Source organism: Pinus tabuliformis, chromosome 3_1 (genome assembly GCF_031772625.1).
Source record: "Pinus tabuliformis cultivar Carrire ecotype Pingquan chromosome 3_1, CPIR1, whole genome shotgun sequence".
NCBI lineage: Eukaryota > Viridiplantae > Streptophyta > Pinopsida > Pinales > Pinaceae > Pinus > Pinus tabuliformis.
Genome location: NC_142301.1, coordinates 904,232,181 through 904,256,010, shown reverse-complemented (window position 1 = coordinate 904,256,010; position 23,830 = coordinate 904,232,181). Strand labels below are relative to the sequence as shown.

At 40.8% G+C, this 23,830-nt stretch overlaps 1 protein-coding gene across 1 annotated transcript; it reads right to left on the bottom strand.

Moving 5' to 3' along the window:
- Positions 1-18,975: 18,975 nt before the first annotated feature.
- Positions 18,976-21,054, bottom strand: LOC149190568 (putative pentatricopeptide repeat-containing protein At3g23330). Its single transcript, XM_089410553.1, has 6 exons — positions 20,562-21,054; positions 20,146-20,216; positions 19,812-19,916; positions 19,535-19,553; positions 19,211-19,398; positions 18,976-19,083 (listed from the first exon to the last, which is right to left on the bottom strand). Exons 1-6 carry the CDS (start codon positions 21,052-21,054, stop codon positions 18,976-18,978), a joined length of 984 nt encoding a protein of 327 aa, XP_089266679.1.
- Positions 21,055-23,830: the final 2,776 nt, after the last annotated feature.

Here is a 23,830-nt window from a genome sequence, read left to right as displayed (position 1 = left end):
TGAAGTTGTTGGGGTCATAGGGTTTCCATATGAAACTGTACTTGAGACCAAATCCCCCCAGTGTTGCATCTACTTCCTTCCACCCTTCATCCCTTTCATTGTAAATGAAATGGCCAAGTTGGCTCTTGATTTTCAGCTGTGCCTTCTTGCCTCTGCCTGAGAAGTGGAACATATCCACAAAGCCAAACTGCCTGAAGTATTCTAAGGCAAATAGCCTCATGGGCACAAATTTGGGTAGTCTAAATGGGGGCAACTCACACCCATATATTCTGATGACGGTGTGGTGTTGGTAGAGATACCAATCCCCAATACTGTATACTTTTGATAGCTGAAGGAGTCTTTTCATCTCATCTGTCAATATGGAAAACGGATGTCCAATACACAACTGATCTGAGGTTGCCCTGTGCATCTACTCTTTTCTTTGGGAAAGAGAACTTATCATGCTGGAAGTAAAGGAGCAGATGATATAGGTAAGAGGTGTATCTAAACACCCTTTCTCTTGACAAATTCATCAACTGATCATGCATCTTGTCTGATATGTATGTGGCATAATCATAGTGGATTGGTTTCCTTCCTGGGGAAAACATAAGCATCATTTGTATAACTGTTTCATCCACATGTTCTATTGAATCATATCCCAGGATGGGACTGATCATGTCAACCAGGTCTTGGCCCAATTGGTTGAGGTAAACGCAGTTGATGGGAGGAATTTGCAAAGTGTCAGCCCTGATGAAGAGCTGGTTGATCTTAGTGATTTGGGCCTCTGTGGTTCTGGCTCCCTGTACTATTAAATCAGCTAGTGACAGAGGGACCAACTTTTGATCTGTCTGGAATTGCAACATCTCCCTGATGGCTTCAGGGGTAATGAGGAACAGAATTGAACCTTCAGCATCTAGCACTGCCCTCTGGGATGCATCATAGTGTTCAGCAACTATGTGCACAAGCTCAGGGAATTGATTAACCTGAGGAAGCTTGAATATTGGGAGGAATGAATCCCAAATTCCCAGGATGTCTGTCCCCCTCTCATGTTTGATCTTTATCTCATTTAATATTTGCAGATGGAACCTGCTTCTGCTCAGCATTTCCTCTGTTATCTTGTAGTCCAAGTCTGCCAATGCTCTGGTGTCAAATGTTCTATTAGGAACATTCAGGGGAGCCACATTGAGGGCTATAGGGGCTACAGGGGGGTCCATGACTCTTGTTTTAAGATTTCCGTCTGCTCAAAGACTGTGTTACTATGCAGAGTAACAACAACAAGGTTTGCTTGCAGAGAAAGATGGTTTAGCAAGTGGAAGGTGGAAATAAGGCCGCAGCAGTTGAAATACTGCCTCTGTATGACTCTGTGGTAGCGGAAATGTCAAGGGGATACTCTCTTGCGGTATATTTGTCCCCTGCAGGTAACGGGCTCACGATTGCGTGAACCAGTTGTAGTTTTGTTTTTAATTATCAATAATTGGCTTGACAGAGGCTAAATAACGTTTCTGGTTAAACTTAAATGGCAATTTAGTGGTTTTCAACGGTGAATTTCTGCTCCTAAGGTCTGCTACTCATTTACATGCGAAATGTAGGCGAAAATGGAGTTTTAGAGCACAAACGAGCAATACCTGTAAAATTGGATCGGTCAGAGCTTGTTGGCGTTGAAGGAATAGACGCTCTGGTGGTCGGGAGACGGTTTTCAGCGGCTGGTGCAAGATTGGACGTAGTTTGCATGCAGAGCAGAAAAACGACGAACACACCAAAATGACAAAAAACGCGAATTTTTGGCTAAAATAGACCTTTTGATGCTTTTGGCGCGAATTCGTGCTGACGTCATCATTACGTCATTGGTGGGGTCAAGGTCGGATGACGTCATGCTGACGTCATCGGGTGACGTGGCGGGATCTGGTTGGTACACGGTGGCGGTGACATGGCAGGACAGGTGGACCAATGGCAGGGCCAGGGGGTTGACGGGGCAGCGTACCTGGGTGACGGGGCGCTGACATGTTGCTGACGTGATGATGACGTGAGTGGGCGGGATAAGGGAATCCGGAAACCGGCAGTGGTTTCATATCGCACCGCCTCCTGTACGGGGGCGGTATCGGTCAGTAGTACCTCCGACGTATGGTGGTGAGGACACGTCGCAGTGGAATGACGTCCTCCAGATACGGACGTCGGGAGATATCTATCGGTCATCGGATGGGCTCCGACGTCACGATGATCGTTAGATCTACGGACTTTGATCGGACGGCGGACGTGAGGCAGATGTGACGGGAGGTTAGTACAGGTATCGGTCAGACGTCGGAAGGGGTCCGACGCGATCAGGGCCGTCGGATCTGTAGGCTTTTGATCTAACGGTCGTCGGGGAGGTGACATGTGTGGAATATACGGATGAGGGCGGAGGCAAATAAACCTGCTTTGAGCGCTTTTCTAATGTATTTTGATAAAAACAATTACATGCGCCTGACCTTGATTATGTGACGGAAAGAGGGTTTTAATGCTTTTTTGCCCTTTGAAGCGGGTAAGGTGGTTTTTTAGGGTTTTTTTATAGGTTTTATGTGCAAAAAGGGGGTAGAGATAGAGGAACTTGCTCATGAGGGAAAAGGGGTATTTGGCATAGGTTTATCAACATGACCTGGTGTCATTTGATCCCTGACTTGTGACTTTATTGGCTATAATGCCAAGGGGTGGGTATTTATAAGATTTTGGGATTTATACACCTTGGTGTTAGTAATATTAGGGAAAAGGGTGATATAAGGGATTTATATAATAGGGTTAGTGTTAGTATGGAGGAGGGGGTAAGTGGAGAGAGAACCATTAAGTTTATATGAAACAAACTTGGTTTTAAGAGTAGATCAAAATGAAAAGAACTTTAGACAAGAAATGTGGCTTCTTAAAGATTTAAGAAACACCATGGAACCTTAGTCTTTTCCATGAATCTTAGCTAATAGGGGAATGTTAGAAATGAAATTGGAGGGGAGATGGGGAAATTAGTCATGCTTCCTGCTGAGAATTGATGAAGAAGGACACCCTTGTCACTTAATCAACTTTGCTTTGATACCTACCATCACCATTCTTGCAATAGTAGGGATAACCTTTCTGCAACCCCAACTACCTACCCAGCTACTTACCTAGAATTTTATTTCTTCTTGGAGGGTGCACTTGGACTTGCAGACCCTTACTTGCCTTTTCTTTTCTTTGGCTTTTTCTTTTGTTTTTTCTATCTACTTCTGCCCTTATCTCTTCCAAGGTCCCAGATTAGGCTGTTGGGATCCTTTTCTTCTCTTCCTAAACTAGTTGTCTGCCAAGATTAAGCAGTTTGGACAGACTTCTTTCTCTAGTCTATAGCACAAAATTGAACACATGGCATGATCCAGATTAAACTGTTGGATCATCCATCAAAATTTGAAATAAGGTCATCAACATTGAAACACTTTACACACCTTTTTGTCCTCTAGGAAATATGGGATCTTTGTGAACTCAAAGCAGAGCATATTTGGACTTTCTCTTGCCAATCATGAAATATGAAACCTATTGGTATAGGTATCCAACAGTGGCTCCACATGGGGATGGTTTTTCTTTTGAAAGACCAAGAACAGCAGGTCAGATTGCCTTGCTCTTTAGCTGCCCATACCAATCTTTGAAACTTGCTGCCTTAATGTGTCAAAATTGTGTGCTTCTTTCTTGGAAGACCTCTGATTCTATTTGCCTCTTGCTGCTTGGTGAATCACTTGGGAAAACTGCTTTTTACAATCTAAAACAGAAAATAACATGTACATCTGTATATATACAATGAATCCTTAGGTTCCACTCATGGGGAATAGTCAAAGTAGTGCTTCAGCATCCTGCCATTGACAGGACCTTCATCCAAGTCAGTTTCAGTCAGACTTTTAAGGAAGTAGGTGTTGTTACCTTGGACTGCTTGGACAGCAAATGGTCCTCTCCATAAAGAATCAAATTTCCCATGTTTTCCTTTCTCTTCTCTTCTTGCATCCCACTTTAAGACTTTGTCACCTACATTGAAATCTTCTGCTTTGGTTCTTCTATCAAAGGCCCTTTTCAGTTTCTCTTGTAATGTCTGCACTCTGCTGAAAACCTGTTCTCTGGTCTGCTGTAGGCAAATTATCTGGTTAATCCTCCTTTGCATGTCATTTGGCTCTGCTTGACTCTCTTGCAGAAGCTTCATAACCGGTACTCCAAGTGATGAAGGAAATCTGGCTTCTAATCCATAGACTAACTCATATGGGCTGGTCCCAATTGATCTTTTAGTTGTTAGTCTATCTGCCCATAAAGCGTTGACCAGTTTCTTGTGCCAATTCTTTTTGTTTTCTTCCAGCACTTTCTTTATGATGTTTATTAAACTTTTGTTTGATGATTCAGCAAGGCCATTTCCTTGAGGATAGTAAGCAGTAGAATGGCCCAAAGTAATGTGAAATTTGTGGCAGAAGTTCACCATTCTCTTGGATCTAAAGGCAGCAGCATTGTCTGTTATTATCTTGTCTGGACAGCCAAATCTAGCCAGTATATTGTTTTCCAAAAACTGAATAATCACCGAATCATTTGCTCGTCTGCATGGGGCAGCTTCAATCCACTTGGTGAAGTAGTCTGTTGCTGTTAGAATCCATCTGTGTTGCCCTGAAGATGAGGGATGAATTTCCCCAATGAAATCCAAACCCCATTGTTGGAAAGGTCTCTCAGTTGCAATGGGCTTCAAAGGAAGTGGCAGCAACTGTCTTTTGCCTTCAAACAGTTGGCATTTGTGGCATGAGGCTGTGAATTTCTTAACATCAGAGAACATGGTGGGCCAGTAATAACCAGCCCTCAATATCTTGTCCACAGTGGACTTCCAGTACAAATGTCCACCACAGTCTCCAGCATGGAAATCTTGCATGATATTGTTAGTTTCATTCTCTATTAGACAGTGCAGCAAAATGCCTTCATGGTTCTTCCAAAGTAAATTTCCATCCATCACACAAAATCTAGATGTTTTCATTTTTAGGAACCTACACTTAGTTCTAGACAGTCCTGGGGGAGCACACAGGTTTTGTAACACATAACAAATGTCAGAGTACCACGGAGATTGTTCAAAGGCTACATTGATCTTTGGAGTCGCCAGCTCTGTTTCACTGTCCAGTTGGTTGATATCTAAGGCTTGGAAATTTGCTTCTGTCATTAATTTGGCCAAACCTTGCCCTTTTATCAGCTTTGTGGGTTTTATTTCAATGTCAAATTCTAGTATGTTGGCAATCCATTTTCCTCTCCTACCCTCTAAGTTTTCTTGGGTGAGAATGTCTTTGACAATAGGACTTGGTACATAAGCCACAACATGGGAGTAAAGGATGTAAATCCTAAAGTCTTTAATAGCTTTGATCAAAGCATAGGCTTGTTTTTCCATAATTTGATACTTTAGAGGGGCATCTCTAAGAGCTCTGCTGAAAAAAGCAATAGGCTTCTCATTCCCTTGGTCATCTTTCTGTAATAAAACAGCAGCAATAGTATGTTGGGAGGCAAAGGAGAAAATGATAAAGTCTCTGTCAAACTGAGGATTGGTTAACACTGGGGTTTGAGTCAAGGCCAATTTTATACTTTCAAAGGCTTGTTTTGCTTCAACAGTCCATTTGACCTTTGAATCTTTCTTTAGCATATTGTTTAGTAATTTGATTAATTCTGCTAAATTCGGGATAAACCTTCTTAAAAAGTTGATTTTCCCTAAGAATCCTTGCAACTCCTTGACATTCCTTGGATGAGGCATTTGTAGGATAGCTTGTATCCTATCTGGATCAATTCTTATGCCATCTTTTGAGATAATGTGTCCTAAAAGTTTCCCTTCTTCCAAGCCAAATAATGACTTCTTGGGGTTTAAGGAAATGCCATATTTCCTGCATGTTATGAAAATCTGTCTCAAATGTTTCAAGTGTTCTTGGTCAGATTTTGAAAAGGGTGTGAGATCATCTAAGTAAATGACCAAGAAGTCATGAATCTCTTTTGCAAAAGCAATGTCCATTGCTCTTTGAAACGTTGCCCCTGCATTTTTCAATCCAAAGGGCATTTTCACATACTTGAAGGTTCCCCATGGGGTGGTAAATGCAGTTTTGTCTTGATCATCAGGGTGTACTAGGATTTGATTGAAGCCTGAGAATCCATCAAGCAACGATATCCTTGAAGCCCCTACTACTCTTTGAAGAATGTGATCCATTTTGGGTAAAGGGTAGTTATCTTTGAGTGATACTTGATTCAAATTCCTTAAGTCTACACAAAGTCTAATCTCACCAGTTTTCTTTCTTGTAGGGACCAAGTTTGAAATCCATTCAGAGAACCTGATTGGTGCTATGATACCAGCTTTGAACATTTTCTGTAATTCTTTTTCAATGGAGGGAAGGAGCACAGGATTGATTCTTCTCAATTTCTGTTTGAATGGTTTTTGATTAGGCTTGAGGGGAATGGTGTGCTGGATGACAGAGGTATCATAGGACTTTAGATCCTCATAACCCCAAGCAAAAACATCTTGAAACTCTTTAAAGAGGTCAATATATTTGGGTTTTTGATCAGGGGGCAGAGAAGCATATAGTTTTATTATTTTAGGCTTGTCAGTGGTACCAATGTTGCACTCTTCAACTGCTGCATCTAATGGCTGCATCTTTGGCTTCCTAGGGATGTCATTTGAGTCAAAAATATCCTCTAGTGGGGTAAGGCCTACTGGAAGGAAATTGTCTTTGAGTTGTATGATTTCAGCTTCAGCGTTGCTCATCTCTTCACAGTCAATTTGGTGAATTTGCTGAATGTTTTCATTGTTGAAAATGGTTGGACTCAGTAGTTGTTTTGCTGTTCTAGGTGACATTGGATGAGCAGATTGTTGAAACAGTATTTGTGATTGACTTGCTCCATCAAGTATTTGTGATTGACTTGCTCCATCAATATCAATATTTAATCCTGTGAACTCTTGTTGCAAGGTTAAAAAATTGTTTATTTGCATGTCATCCTCAAATACTTGCCATTCTTTGACATTATTTGGAATAGAGGGTCTGTATTTGACCTCGGCCGTGAAACAGTTATTGGGTTCTAATGGGAATTTGAAGGTGCTGGCAAACGTTGCCAAGCTGTGTGCATGGAGATTGTGGCCCCTTGAAATTTTTGTGATAACAAACTCAGAGAAAGTGTCTAAAATTTCAATTACAGCAGATCTGTAGGACCTCAATCTTTTGTCATTAGTGACAAAGTTTCCTTTCACTTGTTGAATTACTAGATCAGAGTCTCCCATGATGGAGAGCTTAGGAGCTTGTAATGACTTTGCTAGCTTCAGGCCTAGCAACAGAGCTTCGTATTCTGCCATGTTGTTAGTGCATCTAAAATTTAATCTATAAGCCCTGCCTTCTGCATAATCTTTCTCTTTGTTATGTATCCACACTCCAGCTCCTGCCCCTAACTTGTTAACTGAGCCATCAAATTCTAGGACCCACAGGATGTCTTGCTGGACAGGAGATTTGAAGTTCTGTTCATGGGATGGTAGTGTGAGCATGAGTTGAGGTTTCTTTTCCCATTTATTTTCTAGGGCAATTTCATCACTTCTTTGACAGTCTTTGACAATTAGAGGAGGGCTAATGTGTATTGTTGGGCTGATTGATGTTTCGCAGGTGTTACTTGTTTGATCAATGTTTTGTTCTGGTATGAGTGTTTCGGTCCTAATATCATTGTTGGAGAGGTCTGTGCTGTCATTGAAAAGGATGAAGGAGTCTATGTCCGAATGAACAGCATATATTGGAAAATTTTGAGGCTTTTCTTCACTGCTGACCATATACTTCATGAGTGTTTCCCTATAAAGTCTTTTTGGTTGCCCAAAGACAGAGATAGTTTCATATGACATGTCTAGTTGCAGGGAGCCTTGGAGCTTGGCTCCCCATGATCTTGATAACAACATCCCATATTTGGGTGGGATATCAGCGACTACAACATCCATTAGAATGGTTTTGTTGGGAAATTGAACCAGGGACACACATAAATCTTTTATTAGGCCCAAACATTTGACTTGGCTAGAATCAAAGGAAAACAGGTCTTTGTATGGTCTTGTTATATCCAAATTCAATCTTTCCATGACTGCTTTTGGCATAAGGTTGTGAGAGGCGCCTGAGTCGAACATTGCATTATGCAGTATTTTATCATGAACATGCAGGCTGACATAAAAAGGTAAAACCCCTGTGACTATTGTTTTTCCATCTACCTCCGGGCCAAACAGTAATTCTGGAGTGTCATCTAGCACATTTACATCATCTTTGCTATTAGTGAGTTGAAGGGAGTTCTTGATCTGCTGTTTATAGATATCATGCTTGGCTAGCTCTGAGAGGGGAATTGCTATCTTTAGCTTGCCAATCTCTGTGGCTAGGTCAAAAGGTTTGTCAACTTGGGTTTTAGAGTCACGGGTAGCAGTCTTTTCTTTGTTCATTGAATCTTCTTGTTGGATTTCATCTTGACTTTGAGACCTGCCCCTTTTACTCATGTTTTGAGGGGTAAAATTTGAATCAGGGTGAGAGGACAAAGTTGCCATGGGCTGTTGTGGTGGTGACGGTAGTTCAGTAACCTCTTCAACCACTACTTCGTTTGTAGGCGAGTTTGTTTTGTCATTAGATTCTGTTACTATGGTTTCTTTAGACCTCTGTTTATCCTTTATCTTGTCGGGCTGATTTACATTTACAGTCCTACTCCTTAGCTTGTACTGTTTATGGACTTCATAGACAGCAGTATCATATCCTTGTTTAAAGTCAAAGGATTCTCCTGATTTAGTTTGAAATGTTTTGCTTTCATCCTCCTCATGGTCTTCTTGCGTTAAGAACACATGGCTTTTACCATCCAGACCCATTAAGTTAATTTCAGGGTCTTCATTGAGCTGATTGGCTGTGGAAGTTTCTGCATAATTTTCTTGAAAAGGGGGTCTAATGTCTTGGTCAGCACTTGTCTTTCCTATGTTTGGGTTCTGAGTTCTCCTAAAATTCGGGTTTCTAGGAGGGTTGCTTTGTGATGCCTCCCATGATGATTTTCTTTCAACTGATTCCACTCTTTCACCCAATCTCTTCATGCTGTTTAGTATTGCATCCAGCTTTTGATCAAAACCTGAGGGCTCTTCTCTGAAGCCAGCCTTCTTTTCCAACTTTGCCCTGTTTCTTTTGGCAATTAAGTTAGCCTCTACAGTGACTGCAACCCTCTGAGCTTCTGCAAGGGTTGGAGGATCTCTTTCTTTCAACTGATAGGCCACATCAGAATCAAAACCGTCAGGGAAGTTATACAGGGCCAAATCAGGAGGGGGCCTTAAGTTCTGTGGGATAGCATTATATACATTGTTAAACCTAGCACAATATTCCAAAACTGTTTCTTGGGGACCTCTTTTAATAGTGTTATATTCACCAAGTATGTGGAGTGGATCTTTCTTTTTCTCCCATCTGTTGGTAAACTCTTGGTACAGGTCCTCAGGGGTTGCTATGGAGTTTGCATTTAGGGATCTAAACCAAGTTCTGACATCCCCAGTTAAGCTTTGAACAAAAATTCTCATCCTGACACTGTCATCATCTATTTCATAGGTCTCAAAGTGGTCTTGCATCTTCTTAGCATGCTGGACAGCTGTCAAAGGGCCATGGGAGTCAAAAAATGAGATTTTGGTTTGGTAGTCTTGGGGCAGAGCTGGAGCATTGGCTGGTATCTGCAGAGGTGCATACCTGTTAGCCATGTTTATGGGGTTTAGAGGGTTAATAGGAACAAATGGAACAACAGGGATTACAGGTGTAACAGGGTTAATAGGATGGGTAACAAGCGGGGAACTGTTTGAAAGAGTATGTGCAGATGGTGAAGATGGGAGAGGAGGACTTTGGGGTGTTGATGGTGAACTAGGGGAACTAGGGGTGGACCGGAACAGAACTTTGCAAGGAGTGGGAATGAGGATAGTTTGATCTGAGCTTATATTTGAATCAGCAGGCTTTTCCTGCTTTTGCTGTCTCCTTATGTTCTTTGGAATGATGTTTGGATTATCGACAATGATGGGTTGATCAGGGTCAGGGTTTGCCCTAGTGTGCCTTGGGTTTCTTTTGGGAGCCAGCTTCTAATTATTCTTTTAGAGCTTGTATACAAGGTTTTATGTGCAAGGACTGGATGAAAATTTTGGAATGGCTATATATGTTTCAAAGCTAGGATGAAGATTCCCTAACTAGCTCTTCCTTCAAGCTGTCCCTGTATTACAGAAACAGTTCTAAGGCCTCTTGGCTAATTTCAGGCTTGATGGCAGCTTTGGAAGATAGATAGTAATTGAAAAATCTTAAGAAGTCCCCAGTGGAATCGCCATTTATGTTATCACCCAGGTTGTTCCCTATGACTCCCAAGGGAATACGGCCGGGGTAACCACTAACCAATCTTTGGGTTACAGTTCCTAGCCTAACTGCAACCAGAGAGGGCTCTCTCTTTATGATTTATCTTTGCTATAGTTGTGTTTTAGGCTAGCTATGATGCTCAGGTTTTTGTTTGTGTTTTGGTTGAAGGATCTCTTTCAGTTCTTATGATGTAATACTTTGATGATGAATTTCCATTGGGCAATGGAGTCTAGATGCTGTGAGATGATCTTAAATGTTGAGTAGTGTTATAACTGCAAGGCCTATTGTGTACTTAGCAGACAAGTTCAATATTTTGAGTGATGATGTGTGTCAACCAGCAGAAATCTGTTAAAAATTTTCTGTTATGTTGGTGAAATGAAAATGAACACAGAGCACAGGAGCAAAGTTATGAATTCCTGTGACAGTGACCTATGTGAAAGATGTATTCTGAAAGTGCAGCAGATTAAGAATCACACTTTATATAGATTACACCTGAAGAAAACATTTATAAGCAACACAGACTGAACTCAGGGTGCTCAGTGAGCAAATCCTGGGAGTTATTCTTTTTCTCTGTTGCTCAATACTGGAAATCAGGTAGCGTATATGGAATTATGACAAAACAAAATGAAAATGGAGAGAGTTACAGAGACTTATTGCATGGTAAGATACGCAGGGATCCAGCAGTCATAAACAGGCACAGAACATCCTCAACACATCATAGCATCCACGAAATTCCATTGCTTTCCTTTATTGACTTTCAGAAAACAATTACAGCATAAGTAACCGTTCAGGAGAAATTTCCAACAACCCTTGCTACATTCTGCGAAGGGGTTTATATAGAAATATGTATACAAAATATCTCAGGTATTGAGTCATCTGAGAGAGAGAAAATATCTTCAGTAGTGTTCAGAAAGTAGGCAAGAAGTTATTACAATGTTAAATGCAGCGTAAATGCCATTTATATCTGTCAGAGGATTGTTTGACTTTTAAGGAGTCACTGAGTCGGTTGCATTACTCTGCATTAATCCTGTAGGTACGCATTTACTTTTGCCTGCGTAATGAGTTCTCGGCTTTGCCAGCTGTGGTTCTCCTTTTTCTGCTTTGTTGGCCGCTTCATCTGCTGAGTTGGCTCAGCTTTGAATTTATGATGCCTGCTGACTTTGCTGACTGTTCTTTTCATCAAAATTTGTAGAAGAAACAGGAATTGATGTATGGCCTAATGTTTACAAAATTCTCTGGATGGCATCTGTCCACCATTCCTGTGTAGGGAGCTGATGCCTGAGGATGGCCTCCATTGTTTCCTCAGCTTCTGTATACTTGAAAAAATTCGGGGCTATATCAAATAAGTGATTTATTTCATTCATTACAAAAAGTAGATTTTCTATTTTACTATAGAAAATCTGTCCTGTAATAGGCCCTGTGTCTTCTGAATTGCTGGCCTTCTCATTTACCTGTGATGAGGCAAAAACATTCACTCTCTTGGCATATTGTTCATGGGTGAATAATCTCCCTCCGCTGTTCAGTAAGCTAGGGAGTCCTTTACTCTCCAATACTTGGAATCTCTCCATGAACCTGTTTACCTCTGTTTGCATATCCTGGGTTCTTCTGTCCAATGTCTGCACCAGATTTCTAAGAGTAAGAACCCTCTTGATCATTTGGATAGTCTCAGTTCTGTTTGCAATTCCCATGATGGCCAACTGAGAACTTGTCTTGTGATTGAGCACATTGATCATTCTTGTAGCAATTTCAGGCATATTCCCCAATAAGGCCCTTGATGTTCTGATTTCCCTCTGTGCCTTTGGAATGAGCTCTAGTTGCTCATGGATTGTCTCAATGTATGGCCATTGGTTGTTGATGGATTTACCAATATTGGACCATATCATTGCTCTGATTTCAGCTATGATTTTATCTAGCTTTAGCTCGTTCTCAAGCTCCTTGATTTTGTCTTTAAGGGCTTTGATTTCCCTGGCCTTCTCTCCCACTTCTCTTTTTGTTTTGTCATGCCTTTCATTTACCTTAGCCAGCTGCTCCTTAGTTTCATTCAGCTGCATCATTTGAGCTTCCAAAGCTTGTATTTCATTTTTTAGCTTTTGCATGTCTAGGCTCTGATCTGTGCTGATGGGTGCTGCTGCAGTAGATGTGGCTGGTTGTTCAGCCTGCTGAGGTGGAGGTACAGTAGTAGGAACAGTCTCCTCAAGATTTATGACCTGTGGAGGAGGCTGAGATGTCTGCCCTTCTTGTGCTTGTTGTGATAATGTTTGGGGAGGTACTTGTGCAGCTTCATATTGCCCCAGTTTTTCTTGTGCCTTGATAAGCTCTTTGTAAATGGAAATTAGCAGGGCAGTGGAATCCTGCTCATACCTTTGCTTTGCTACCTCATCAGTCTGTGAATGGATAGTGGCTCGAATTTTGATCTTCTTTCTTAGTGCAGCCATATCAGAATCTCTAATTTTCAAGATCTCTTGTATACCTTTGATGTCATTGGGATTGTGCCCAATTTCTATAATGATTTCCTCCAAGGTTTTGATCCTGTTGTCTTTGGCCTGAGAAGAGGCCCTCTCTAGCTCTAGCTGGGAAGCTGTGGCATTCAGACTGCTTGTTAATTTATAGTTGTCCAAAGTCTTATCGGTCAATGAAGCATACACCATTTCTCCAGTTTGTTTATGCAGCTCAATTTTGTCCATGGGGTGTATGTCTTTGGCAAGGACCTCTAGGTTGGTCCTGAGGTAGTCAGCAGAAGACTATGGTTTGAGTGCCGTAGGCATGAAGTGACTCATTGTCAATTTGCCCTCACTTACATCAAAAGCAGACATAAGTCTCTGCTGATTGGAAGGAGCCATATTTAGTAAGTGATTATACAATTGCACCTTGATCGGGTCACTCCTCCTCTTAATGTCTATAAACTGCTGCTTTATGCTCACTTGTCCTTCTTTCTGCTGGTTGGAGGAGCTGACCTCCCCTCCCATGGTCCTGTCCTGTTCCTGCTGGAAGGAACTTGCTGAAACTTCTTGACTGGGTGGGCCCATGCCCAATGCATCTCTTATTGCTACATCATCCTCTGGGAAATCATTAAGTCTTTGCCTTTTCTCTCCCTGGTCTATGGAGGATGTGAGGGGAGTTTCTCTTTCCCTTTTCCTAAAGACAAATGTATCCTCCTTTTGTGGGGTTTGGAGGACCGAGGCATCAAATGTGGTATCTTGTCCTGTAGGCAGTGTTCTTTCAGTGGTCGGAGGAGTATCCACTGTTTTCTTTTGTTGGTCCGGCTGCTCCTGCCCTTGCTCTTCCTGCTGTTGTTGCTCTTGCTGTCCTGATTCTTCTTGCTGCCCTTGCTGCAGCCCTTCTGCTTGCTGCTGTTGTTTTTGTCGCTATTCCTGCTGTTGCTCCTGCTCCATCTCTTTCTCTGCCTCCATTTCCTTTTCTTTTCATTTTTCTGATACTTTTCCAGCAACTCTTGTAGTTTGCTGTGGGGTGGTTGAAGAGGAGGCTGCTGCTCCAATTTGTGTGCTTGGCAGTGAGGGGACCTGTGCATAAAACTCAAGGTCAGCCATCTTCTTTTGGTTGTTTAGAGCTCTTTGATTAAGCTCTTCTTGAGTCACATTTTCTTCTAAAGTTCCTCTTTTCCACTTGCTTTGGTTGGCATATTTTTCTATTTGAGGGAGGCTATAATGACCATAAGCAGACAGTTTGTATTTGAGTCTCCTCATTGTGATGAAGTTGTTGGGGTCATAGGGTTTCCATATGAAACTGTACTTGAGACCAAATCCCCCCAGTGTTGCATCTGCTTCCTTCCACCCTTCATCCCTTTCATTGTAAATGAAATGGCCAAGTTGGCTCTTGATTTTCAGCTGTGCCTTCTTGCCTCTGCCTGAGAAGTGGAACATATCCACAAAGCCAAACTGCCTGAAGTATTCTAAGGCAAATAGCCTCATGGGCACAAATTTGGGTAGTCTAAATGGGGGCAACTCACACCCATATATTCTGATGACGGTGTGGTGTTGGTAGAGATACCAATCCCCAATACTGTATACTTTTGATAGCTGAAGGAGTCTTTTCATCTCATCTGTCAATATGGAAAACGGATGTCCAATACACAACTGATCTCAGATTACCCTGTGCATCTACTCTCTTCTTTGGGAAAGAGAACTTATCATGCTGGAAGTAAAGGAGCAGATGATATAGGTAAGAGGTGTATCTGAACACCCTTTCTCTTGACAAATTCATCAACTGATCATGCATCTTGTCTGATATGTATGTGGCATAATCATAGTGGATTGGTTTCCTTCCTGGGGAAAACATAAGCATCATTTGTATAACTGTTTCATCCACATGTTCTATTGAATCATATCCCAGGATGGGACTGATCATGTCAACCAGATCTTGGCCCAATTGGTTGAGGTAAACGCAGTTGATGGGAGGAATTTGCAAAGTGTCAGCCTTGATGAAGAGCTGGTTGATCTTAGTGATTTGGGCCTCTGTGGTTCTGGCTCCCTGTACTATTAAATCAGCTAGTGACAGAGGGACCAACTTTTGATCTGTCTGGAATTGCAACATCTCCCTGATGGCTTCAGGGGTAATGAGGAACAGAATTGAACCTTCAGCATCTAGCACTGCCCTCTGGGATGCATCATAGTGTTCAGCAACTATGTGCACAAGCTCAGGGAATTGATTAACCTGAGGAAGCTTGAATATTGGGAGGAATGAATCCCAAATTCCCAGGATGTCTGTCCCCCTCTCATGTTTGATCTTTATCTCATTTAATATTTGCAGATGGAACCTGCTTCTGCTCAGCATTTCCTCTGTTATCTTGTAGTCCAAGTCTGCCAATGCTCTGGTGTCAAATGTTCTATTAGGAACATTCAGGGGAGCCACATTGAGGGCTATAGGGGCTACAGGGGGGTCCATGACTCTTGTTTTAAGATTTCCGTCTGCTCAAAGACTGTGTTACTATGCAGAGTAACAACAACAAGGTTTGCTTGCAGAGAAAGATGGTTTAGCAAGTGGAAGGTGGAAATAAGGCCGTAGCAGTTGAAATACTGCCTCTGTATGACTCTGTGGTAGCGGAAATGTCAAGGGGATACTCTCTTGCGGTATATTTGTCCCCTGCAGGTAACGGGCTCACGATTGCGCGAACCAGTTGTAGTTTTGTTTTTAATTATCAATAATTGGCTTGACAGAGGCTAAATAACGTTTCTGGTTAAACTTAAATGGCAATTTAGTGGTTTTCAACGGTGAATTTCTGCTCCTAAGGCCTGCTACTCATTTACATGCGAAATGTAGGCGAAAATGGAGTTTTAGAGCACAAACGAGCAATACCTGTAAAATTGGATCGGTCAGAGCTTGTTGGAATTGAAGGAATAGACGCTCTGGTGGTCGGGAGACGGTTTTCAGCGGCTGGTGCAAGATTGGACGTAGTTTGCATGCAGAGCAGAAAAACGACGAACACACCAAAATGACAAAAAACGCGAATTTTTGGCTAAAATAGACCTTTTGACGCTTTTGGCGCGAATTCGTGCTGACGTCAGCATTACGTCATTGGTGGGGTCAAGGTCGGATGACGTCATGCTAACGTCATCGGGTGACGTGGCGGGATCTGGTTGGTACACGGTGGCGGTGACATGGCAGGACAGGTGGACCAATGGCAGGGCCAGGGGGTTGACGGGGCAGCGTACCTGGGTGACGGGGCACTGACATGTTGCTGACATGATGATGACGTGAGTGGGCGGGATAAGGGAATCCGGAAACCGGCAGTGGTTTCATATCGCACCGCCTCCTGTACGGGGGCGGTATCGGTCAGTAGTACCTCCGATGTATGGTGGTGAGGACACGTCGCAGTGGAATGACGTCCTCCAGATACGGACGTCGGGAGATATCTATCGGTCATCAGATGGGCTCCGACGTCACGATGATCGTTAGATCTACGGACTTTGATCGGACGGCGGACGTGAGGCAGATGTGACGGGAGGTTAGTACAGGTATCGGTCAGACGTCGGAAGGGGTCCGACGCGATCAGGGCCGTCGGATCTGTAGGCTTTTGATCTAACGGTCGTCGGGGAGGTGACATGTGTGGAATATACGGATGAGGGCGGAGGCAAATAAACCTGCTTTGAGCGCTTTTCTAATGTATTTTGATAAAAACAATTACATGCGCCTGACCTTGATTATGTGACGGAAAGAGGGTTTTAATGCTTTTTTGCCCTTTGAAGCGGGTAAGGTGGTTTTTTAGGGTTTTTTTATAGGTTTTATGTGCAAAAAGGGGGTAGAGATAGAGGAACTTGCTCATGAGGGAAAAGGGGTATTTGGCATAGGTTTATCAACATGACCTGGTGTCATTTGATCCCTGACTTGTGACTTTATTGGCTATAATGCCAAGGGGTGGGTATTTATAAGATTTTGGGATTTATACACCTTGGTGTTAGTAATATTAGGGAAAAGGGTGATATAAGGGATTTATATAATAGGGTTAGTGTTAGTATGGAGGAGGGGGTAAGTGGAGAGAGAACCATTAAGTTTATATGAAACAAACTTGGTTTTAAGAGTAGATCAAAATGAAAAGAACTTTAGACAAGAAATGTGGCTTCTTAAAGATTTAAGAAACACCATGGAACCTTAGTCTTTTCCATGAATCTTAGCTGATAGGGGAATGTTAGAAATGAAATTGGAGGGGAGATGGGGAAATTAGTCATGCTTCCTGCTGAGAATTGATGAAGAAGGACACCCTTGTCACTTAATCAACTTTGCTTTGATACCTACCATCACCATTCTTGCAATAGTAGGGATAACCTTTCTGCAACCCCAACTACCTACCCAGCTACTTACCTAGCATTTTATTTCTTCTTGGAGGGTGCACTTGGACTTGCAGACCCTTACTTGCCTTTTCTTTTCTTTGGCTTTTTCTTTTGTTTTTTCTATCTACTTCTGCCCTTATCTCTTCCAAGGTCCCAGATTAGGCTGTTGGGATCCTTTTCTTCTCTTCCTAAACTAGTTGTCTGCCAAGATTAAGCAGTTTGGACAGACTTCTTTCTCTAGTCTATAGCACAAAATTGAACACATGGCATGATCCAGATTAAACTGTTGGATCATCCATCAAAATTTGAAATAAGGTCATCAACATTGAAACACTTTACACACCTTTTTGTCCTCTAGGAAATATGGGATCTTTGTGAACTCAAAGCAGAGCATATTTGGACTTTCTCTTGCCAATCATGAAATATGAAACCTATTGGTATAGGTATCCAACAACGACCACTTCAAAAATGATCAAATTTACAAAATAATTAATTACATTTTATACATTAGAAAATTTAAAGCCAAAAAACAGGTCTTTTAAAAAAAGGGGGTGATGCAGAATACTCACTTTTTAAAATCAACATGAAAATCACTACCATTCTAAAACATAATGTACATAAAACTATCCTTCCCATGACATTCCTTCCAAAAACTATGCTCTAAAAAAAACATGTTCGTTCTGCATCACCCCTTTTCAAAATTAGGTCACTTTTTTGCTATCTCTACGAAACGGGTAACAGTATCAGTTCCCGTTTCAAAGTTTACATTGCTTTTCTTGTACATATATTTCTTTTTAAAATTGTTAACCTGTGATCATTCCTATAGACGTACACCATCCACTACTGATGTATTAGATAAAAAAAGGGGTATTGACAAAACCCTCATTTTTTTTTTTTGTCGATGTTCTTAAACAATTATGTCTAAATCACATGAATTTTTGGAAAATAAATTGAAGCAATTAACGAGTTTGGCCTCTTGGAAGATAAGATTAAGGAGCTTCTTAGGAACAACCCACAAATATCTGCGTTTCAATGCATAAAGTATAGAAGGTCATGGATTCCTGATAGATGCTATTGGGCTTCCCATAAGGGTGATTATGAGTTATCCAATGTTCTTATTGCTTATCCTAGAAACTAGGACCAAGCCCTTCTACACAGTACTTTGAAAGTGCAATGCAACTTTAGAAACCTATTCCTTGTTTGTAAAGATGCTTATATTGAATCAGCGGAAATTCCTTGACAAGTATGTGAAGCGCTAATCTCATGACAGTGGTAAGTTCTTTAATCTCTTAACTTTCATATATTACTTATTCCCTCCTACAAGGTGAAAAGGATGTTTGTGGAGTTTTCACTTTGTTTGAGTCATAACTAACCATAAAAAAATTCAATACCCAAATTTCATTGTATCTAGATAATGGAGAAAGTAGAAAATGAAGAATTCTTTTACCCTCAGCGGAATAAAGAGATGTTACTGCAGCTTTGTTAATCCATCACCACAAAAGTCGAAATCTAATTTCCAGATTTGCCATATGCAACTGTGCTGAAGTTCATGTTTCTGAACTCACCAACTACACTAAAACGCACTGTTAGCATTCTAGTGTCATTATTATGAACCCCGACCCCCCCACGAAACTTGCCTTCAGCAGTAAAACTAGCACATCTTATGCTAAGAATAAACATAAGGCAGAAGTTGATATGGCACAAGCCGATCATGTTGCCTCTCTCATTTTGCAATTATCAATAAACCTCGCAGAATGAGGCAGATCCTTGAAACAATGGCAATAACCCTGTCTCCCCAAAATATGTTATGTCCCTCAAGTCACCGAACCTGCATGATTGAATCTCTTGCATTGGAATATCATTATGCTTCAATTTCCAAGATTGAAATTCTGAATAAAGGGGTACCCATTGCCTGGCAACAAGCGCAAGGCAAAATTTACCCGAGTAATCTCATCATTGTCACCTCTTCCAATTAACTTCACCAATAATCCCCACAAGAACATAAGCCATCTTCAAAATGATGGAAATGGTTCCCATCCCTTACAATGATTTTTTTTCGCCCAACAATTTTGGAAATAAATCTAGTTGCATTGTGGCAATCACCACATACTCAAGGGTTTTGGTGATCCTGATAGACATCCCAGGGGGTGTGCTCATAAGACCAGAATCAACGGCCAGCTTCTCGTTATGCCCATAAAGGATGTGTTCCTTCTCCTCCTCGTCCACATCATGCAATGCAAAATTTGTGTCAGGCACATAGCCTTCTGCTTTCATTTGCCCAGCCAAAATGTCTAACGTCAAATAGATTTCATTTAACTATAGGTGTGAAGTGTCGCCTACAACGATTGAATAAAGTTTGTTCTTGACCTCAATCCATGTGCATCCCGGCTTCTTGTTTAAACCTCTATCCTTCATCAGTGTTCTTACATTTGCTGCATCTTCCCACCTGCAAGATGCAGCATAAATATTTGACAGTAGAATATAGTTTCTAGTGGTTTTAGGCTCCAGCTCATAAAGGTGTTTCACAGCTCATTTTTCTAGCTCTATGTTGTAATGTTTTCTGCGTGCACCGTGCAAGGCCACCATACACAAGCATTAGGTTTTTGTGGCATCCTTTTGATTAGGTTGTATGCCTCGTCCAACTGCCCAACACGGCCAAGGATGTCAACCATGCAGGGATAGTGCTCAACCCTGGGAAAGATACCTGAGTCATGCAATCAAAATATCTCCAGCCTTCATCCACAAGCCCAGCATGACTGCATGCAGACAAAACAACAATGAAGTTGATATGGTCTGGCTTAATGCCTGCCTGTTGCATTACAAAAAAAAATTTGTCAGGGCATCCTCCCCGTGCCCATGCATTCGATACCCTGTAATAATTGCATTCCGTAATATCATATCTCTTTCAACCATTTTGTCAAACATACTGCGTGCACATTCTAAACTTCCACATTTGGTATACATGTATATAAGAGCATTCCCCAAAATGACGTTTGATTCTGAATGATTTCTTACTGTGTAGTTATGAAGCTCCTTACCACGCTGTAGAGCCGCCAAGTCAGCACATGGAGGCAACTAATTGCCATGGTAACAGAGTTAGGCTTCACCTCTGCAAGTTGCATTCAACTAAAGAGCCTTTTCAAGGCTTAAACATTATGATCAAATTGAGTATACCCTGCAATCACTACACTACATGTAATTACATTTGGGTTCATTCCAGTCATCTGAAGTTGATCAAAGTGTCCCGAATCCCAACGCCTCATCAAAATATCCGTTCAATGCATAACATGAAATTATTGCATTCCATGAGATCAAATCTCTCTCTGGCATATTGGAAAACACTTCGTATGCGTCATCCAATTTTCCGCATTTTATATACAAGTGAATCAGTGCATTCCCCACAAAAACATTTGATTCAAATCCATTTTTATCATATAGTTATGGATTTCCTTGCCCCGTTGCAGCGCTGCTAAATCTGCACCAGAAGCGAGAACACTGGCAATAGTGACTGAATTGGCTTTCACACCAGCCCGCTGCATTTGAGAGAAAGACCTCACTGCATCATTGCCATGACCATTCCGCTCATACCTGGATATCATCGCGCTCCAAGTTATCACATCAGGTTTCAACTTTCCCATCTGCATTTCATCAAATAGCTTTCCGGCCTCTTCACAATTCCCAATTTCGAAATACCCTGCAATCATAGTGTTCCATGTAACTGCATCTCGCACAGACATTTTGTCAAACACTTGGCGTGCATTCTCAATTCTCCTACATTTCCAATACATGGATGTAAGGGCATTAGCCACATTGACATGCAACTCTAGTCCACCTCTGACTACTGACCTGTGAATTTCCTCGCCCTTCTCCAGAGCCGCAATCTCAGCGCATGCCTTGAAGACGATTGGAAAGGTGTAATTGTCTCCACTCAGTCCTTCCTGTTGCATTTGGTTTAGAGCCCTGTTTGGGTGCGTCTTGCAATTCCATTACTTGAACTGTGAGCTGCTTCTTGGCTGCAAAAAGCATCACTACACCATTACTTAACAAGTTATTGAACTAAATTCCACTTCATAATTTAACACTATTGCAAGAACAAATTTGAATAAAAGACGCAATGCAACAACAGATGACAAACCATTTTCCACTTGTTGATATCCTTCATGAAGCCTTATCTTGCTGTTTCAAACTTCACCTTCAGGTTAACATCACCTCGATATTTTGATTTCTGCTGTACAAATACAGAAATTCAGGTTTACAAACATGTTGCTATATTACAAAACCTACAAATAAGCAAAGTAGATTGTCCTGCTACAAGTTCCATCCAACAATAGCTAGTAGGTACAAAAATATTTCGCCTCCTTATATTTTTGGGAAAAACATTTTCCAAAATAGTAATTCTCAAATTGAATCTTGGGAAATTTTAAGAGGTTTAAATGTCCACATTCCACGGAGGCCGGATTGATCATTGCACTCTCATTCGCTCAGCCTAAACTTCCAGAGTTCATCTCAGTTTTTGTGCATCAAAGAACATACTAATTACATGTATTGGTGGCTATCTTTCTGATAAGAAAAAGGGATGTTCTGTTCTGCATTTCAGACTTATTTATGTGCTAAGGACATGCTGGTTATTTTCAGTGGATTGAGGGAGAATTTATTCTGGAGGCTTATCTACCAGCTAGTCAATTTTTTTTTATTAGTTGGAGCTTGTTCCAGGTGTTGAATTCCATGACATTGTAACTCTGAATTTTTCTCCCTAATAAAACTAGTTTCTGTTCATTGACTAAGATTATATTTTCTATCAACCCATTGTTTAGCACCCATTCAATGGTATTTCGCTGAATATTTTTGAATTGAACATTTGAGCCAAAAATAAAAGAGAAAATTTTATTGTGCATGGTGCTTGTTGATTTGCACATTTATGGCTAAGTTTTATTTGTGAATAAGCACATACATTTGATAAAAAGGGCCTATTCTGAAACCAAACACAGCGACCATACCTACAGTAGTACAGAAAACTGTTTTGATATAAGACTCCACTGGGAAATTTAAAATGACTTGGAAATTACGGTGCTATTTTGGGTCATTTCCTAAATTGGAATATTACAACCAACAAGTACACTGGAAAAAAGTGCCCTAGAAAGGTCTTTGAGAACTCTTCATCTTGTGACCTTACAATGTGCATACACATTATCACGAAGGTCATTCTTAACTGTCAAATTAGATATTATTTATTTCTATGGACTCTTTTATATTATCCTTCTTATGCTTGATATTATCTCTTTGATCAACTATTGTTTGTTATATTGAACCTACGCTGTTAAGTGCGACAAAATATCATAGGTACATTTATCTTTGGCATCTTGTTTAAAAAAAAATGGAAGTTTTTAAGCAATTGGCTATGCAAATGTAGAATGGGTAGGTGAAAAATAGGGTAGCATGATACACATTCACTGAATCTGGAGCGATTTATTTTTTTTAATAAAAAATCAACAAGATAATAAAAAGCTGCAATATATGTAACATGTAAAGGAGTGTTTTGAGTTATCAAAGCATGGCCCACATGACACCTCCAGGCATACAAATATTTATTCCAAGGCCTGCCAAAACCTACTTTTTCTAATGTTAGTGGCAAAAAGTGAGGAAACAAAAAAAATAATAATAATAATTGGAGAAAAATTATTATTTTCTCTATGGTAAAACAAAAAAAGGGTCAAGAATTTGACTTTGACATGGAAATTAATTGGAGACTAAAGGTGATGTGGAAACCACGTAGGGCCCGCCGAATGAGGCCCAACTTAGTGACCAAGTCAAAGAGGCAACGTTGAGTTCATGAGACATCACGACTTAATTCAATATGTTTGAAATAAAGTGCAATAATTTGATTTAATTCAATTTGTTAGAAATAAAGTGCAAAGGTAAAGTGAGTGAGTGGGGAGTAGACCCCACCTCACTCCTTGTCTACGCATAAGTCAGTTCAAAGGGAGCATCTACTATCGTGGCCCAAATGCAATAAAAAAAAAATAAAAAAAATAAAAATAAAGGCTCAGAACAAGAGATCCACATTCATCAAGAACAACAACGTGACAGTGAATGGCCTCCTAGAGCAGTGACCTGAGGTTGTCACAAACAATTGTCCAACAACTCTTCACAAAGGGGTGCTGCCAATGAATGTGTTTAAATGTCTCCAATCTCATACATTATGGACATTTGTCATCCACTAGACCACTCTTGTCGATCAGGACTATGGCAGTATTTAAATAATATATTAAATCCTAATTTGACCCACCTAATAGGCATAGGATCCTATAGAGACTCAATATAATGATATTTTGCCTTCCAAGTATAAGAAATCACAATTCATGCTTGTATCATTACAAGACATGATACGATATTTTACTTTTAGAAAATAAAACAACGCATATCTTGTAATGGTTTTTTCATGTGTTCATTCCGAATTAACAATGATGTGCAAGCAATATATCAAAGAGTGGGACTTTTATATTCACTGAGGTATTAAAGAAATTATATGCATGAAACTTATACTAGTGCCTTCTAGTGGAATTGATAGTGCACTAACCCGTTACTTGCCAATATTTTGGTTTTGGTACCACCTTATAGCATATACAGGTTCCAATACTATTCTTCATGGTGGGCAGTTGAATATGTTTAAACTCTAATTGTTATTGAGGGGTTTCACAAGGTTGTCACATGAGCATCTGTGAT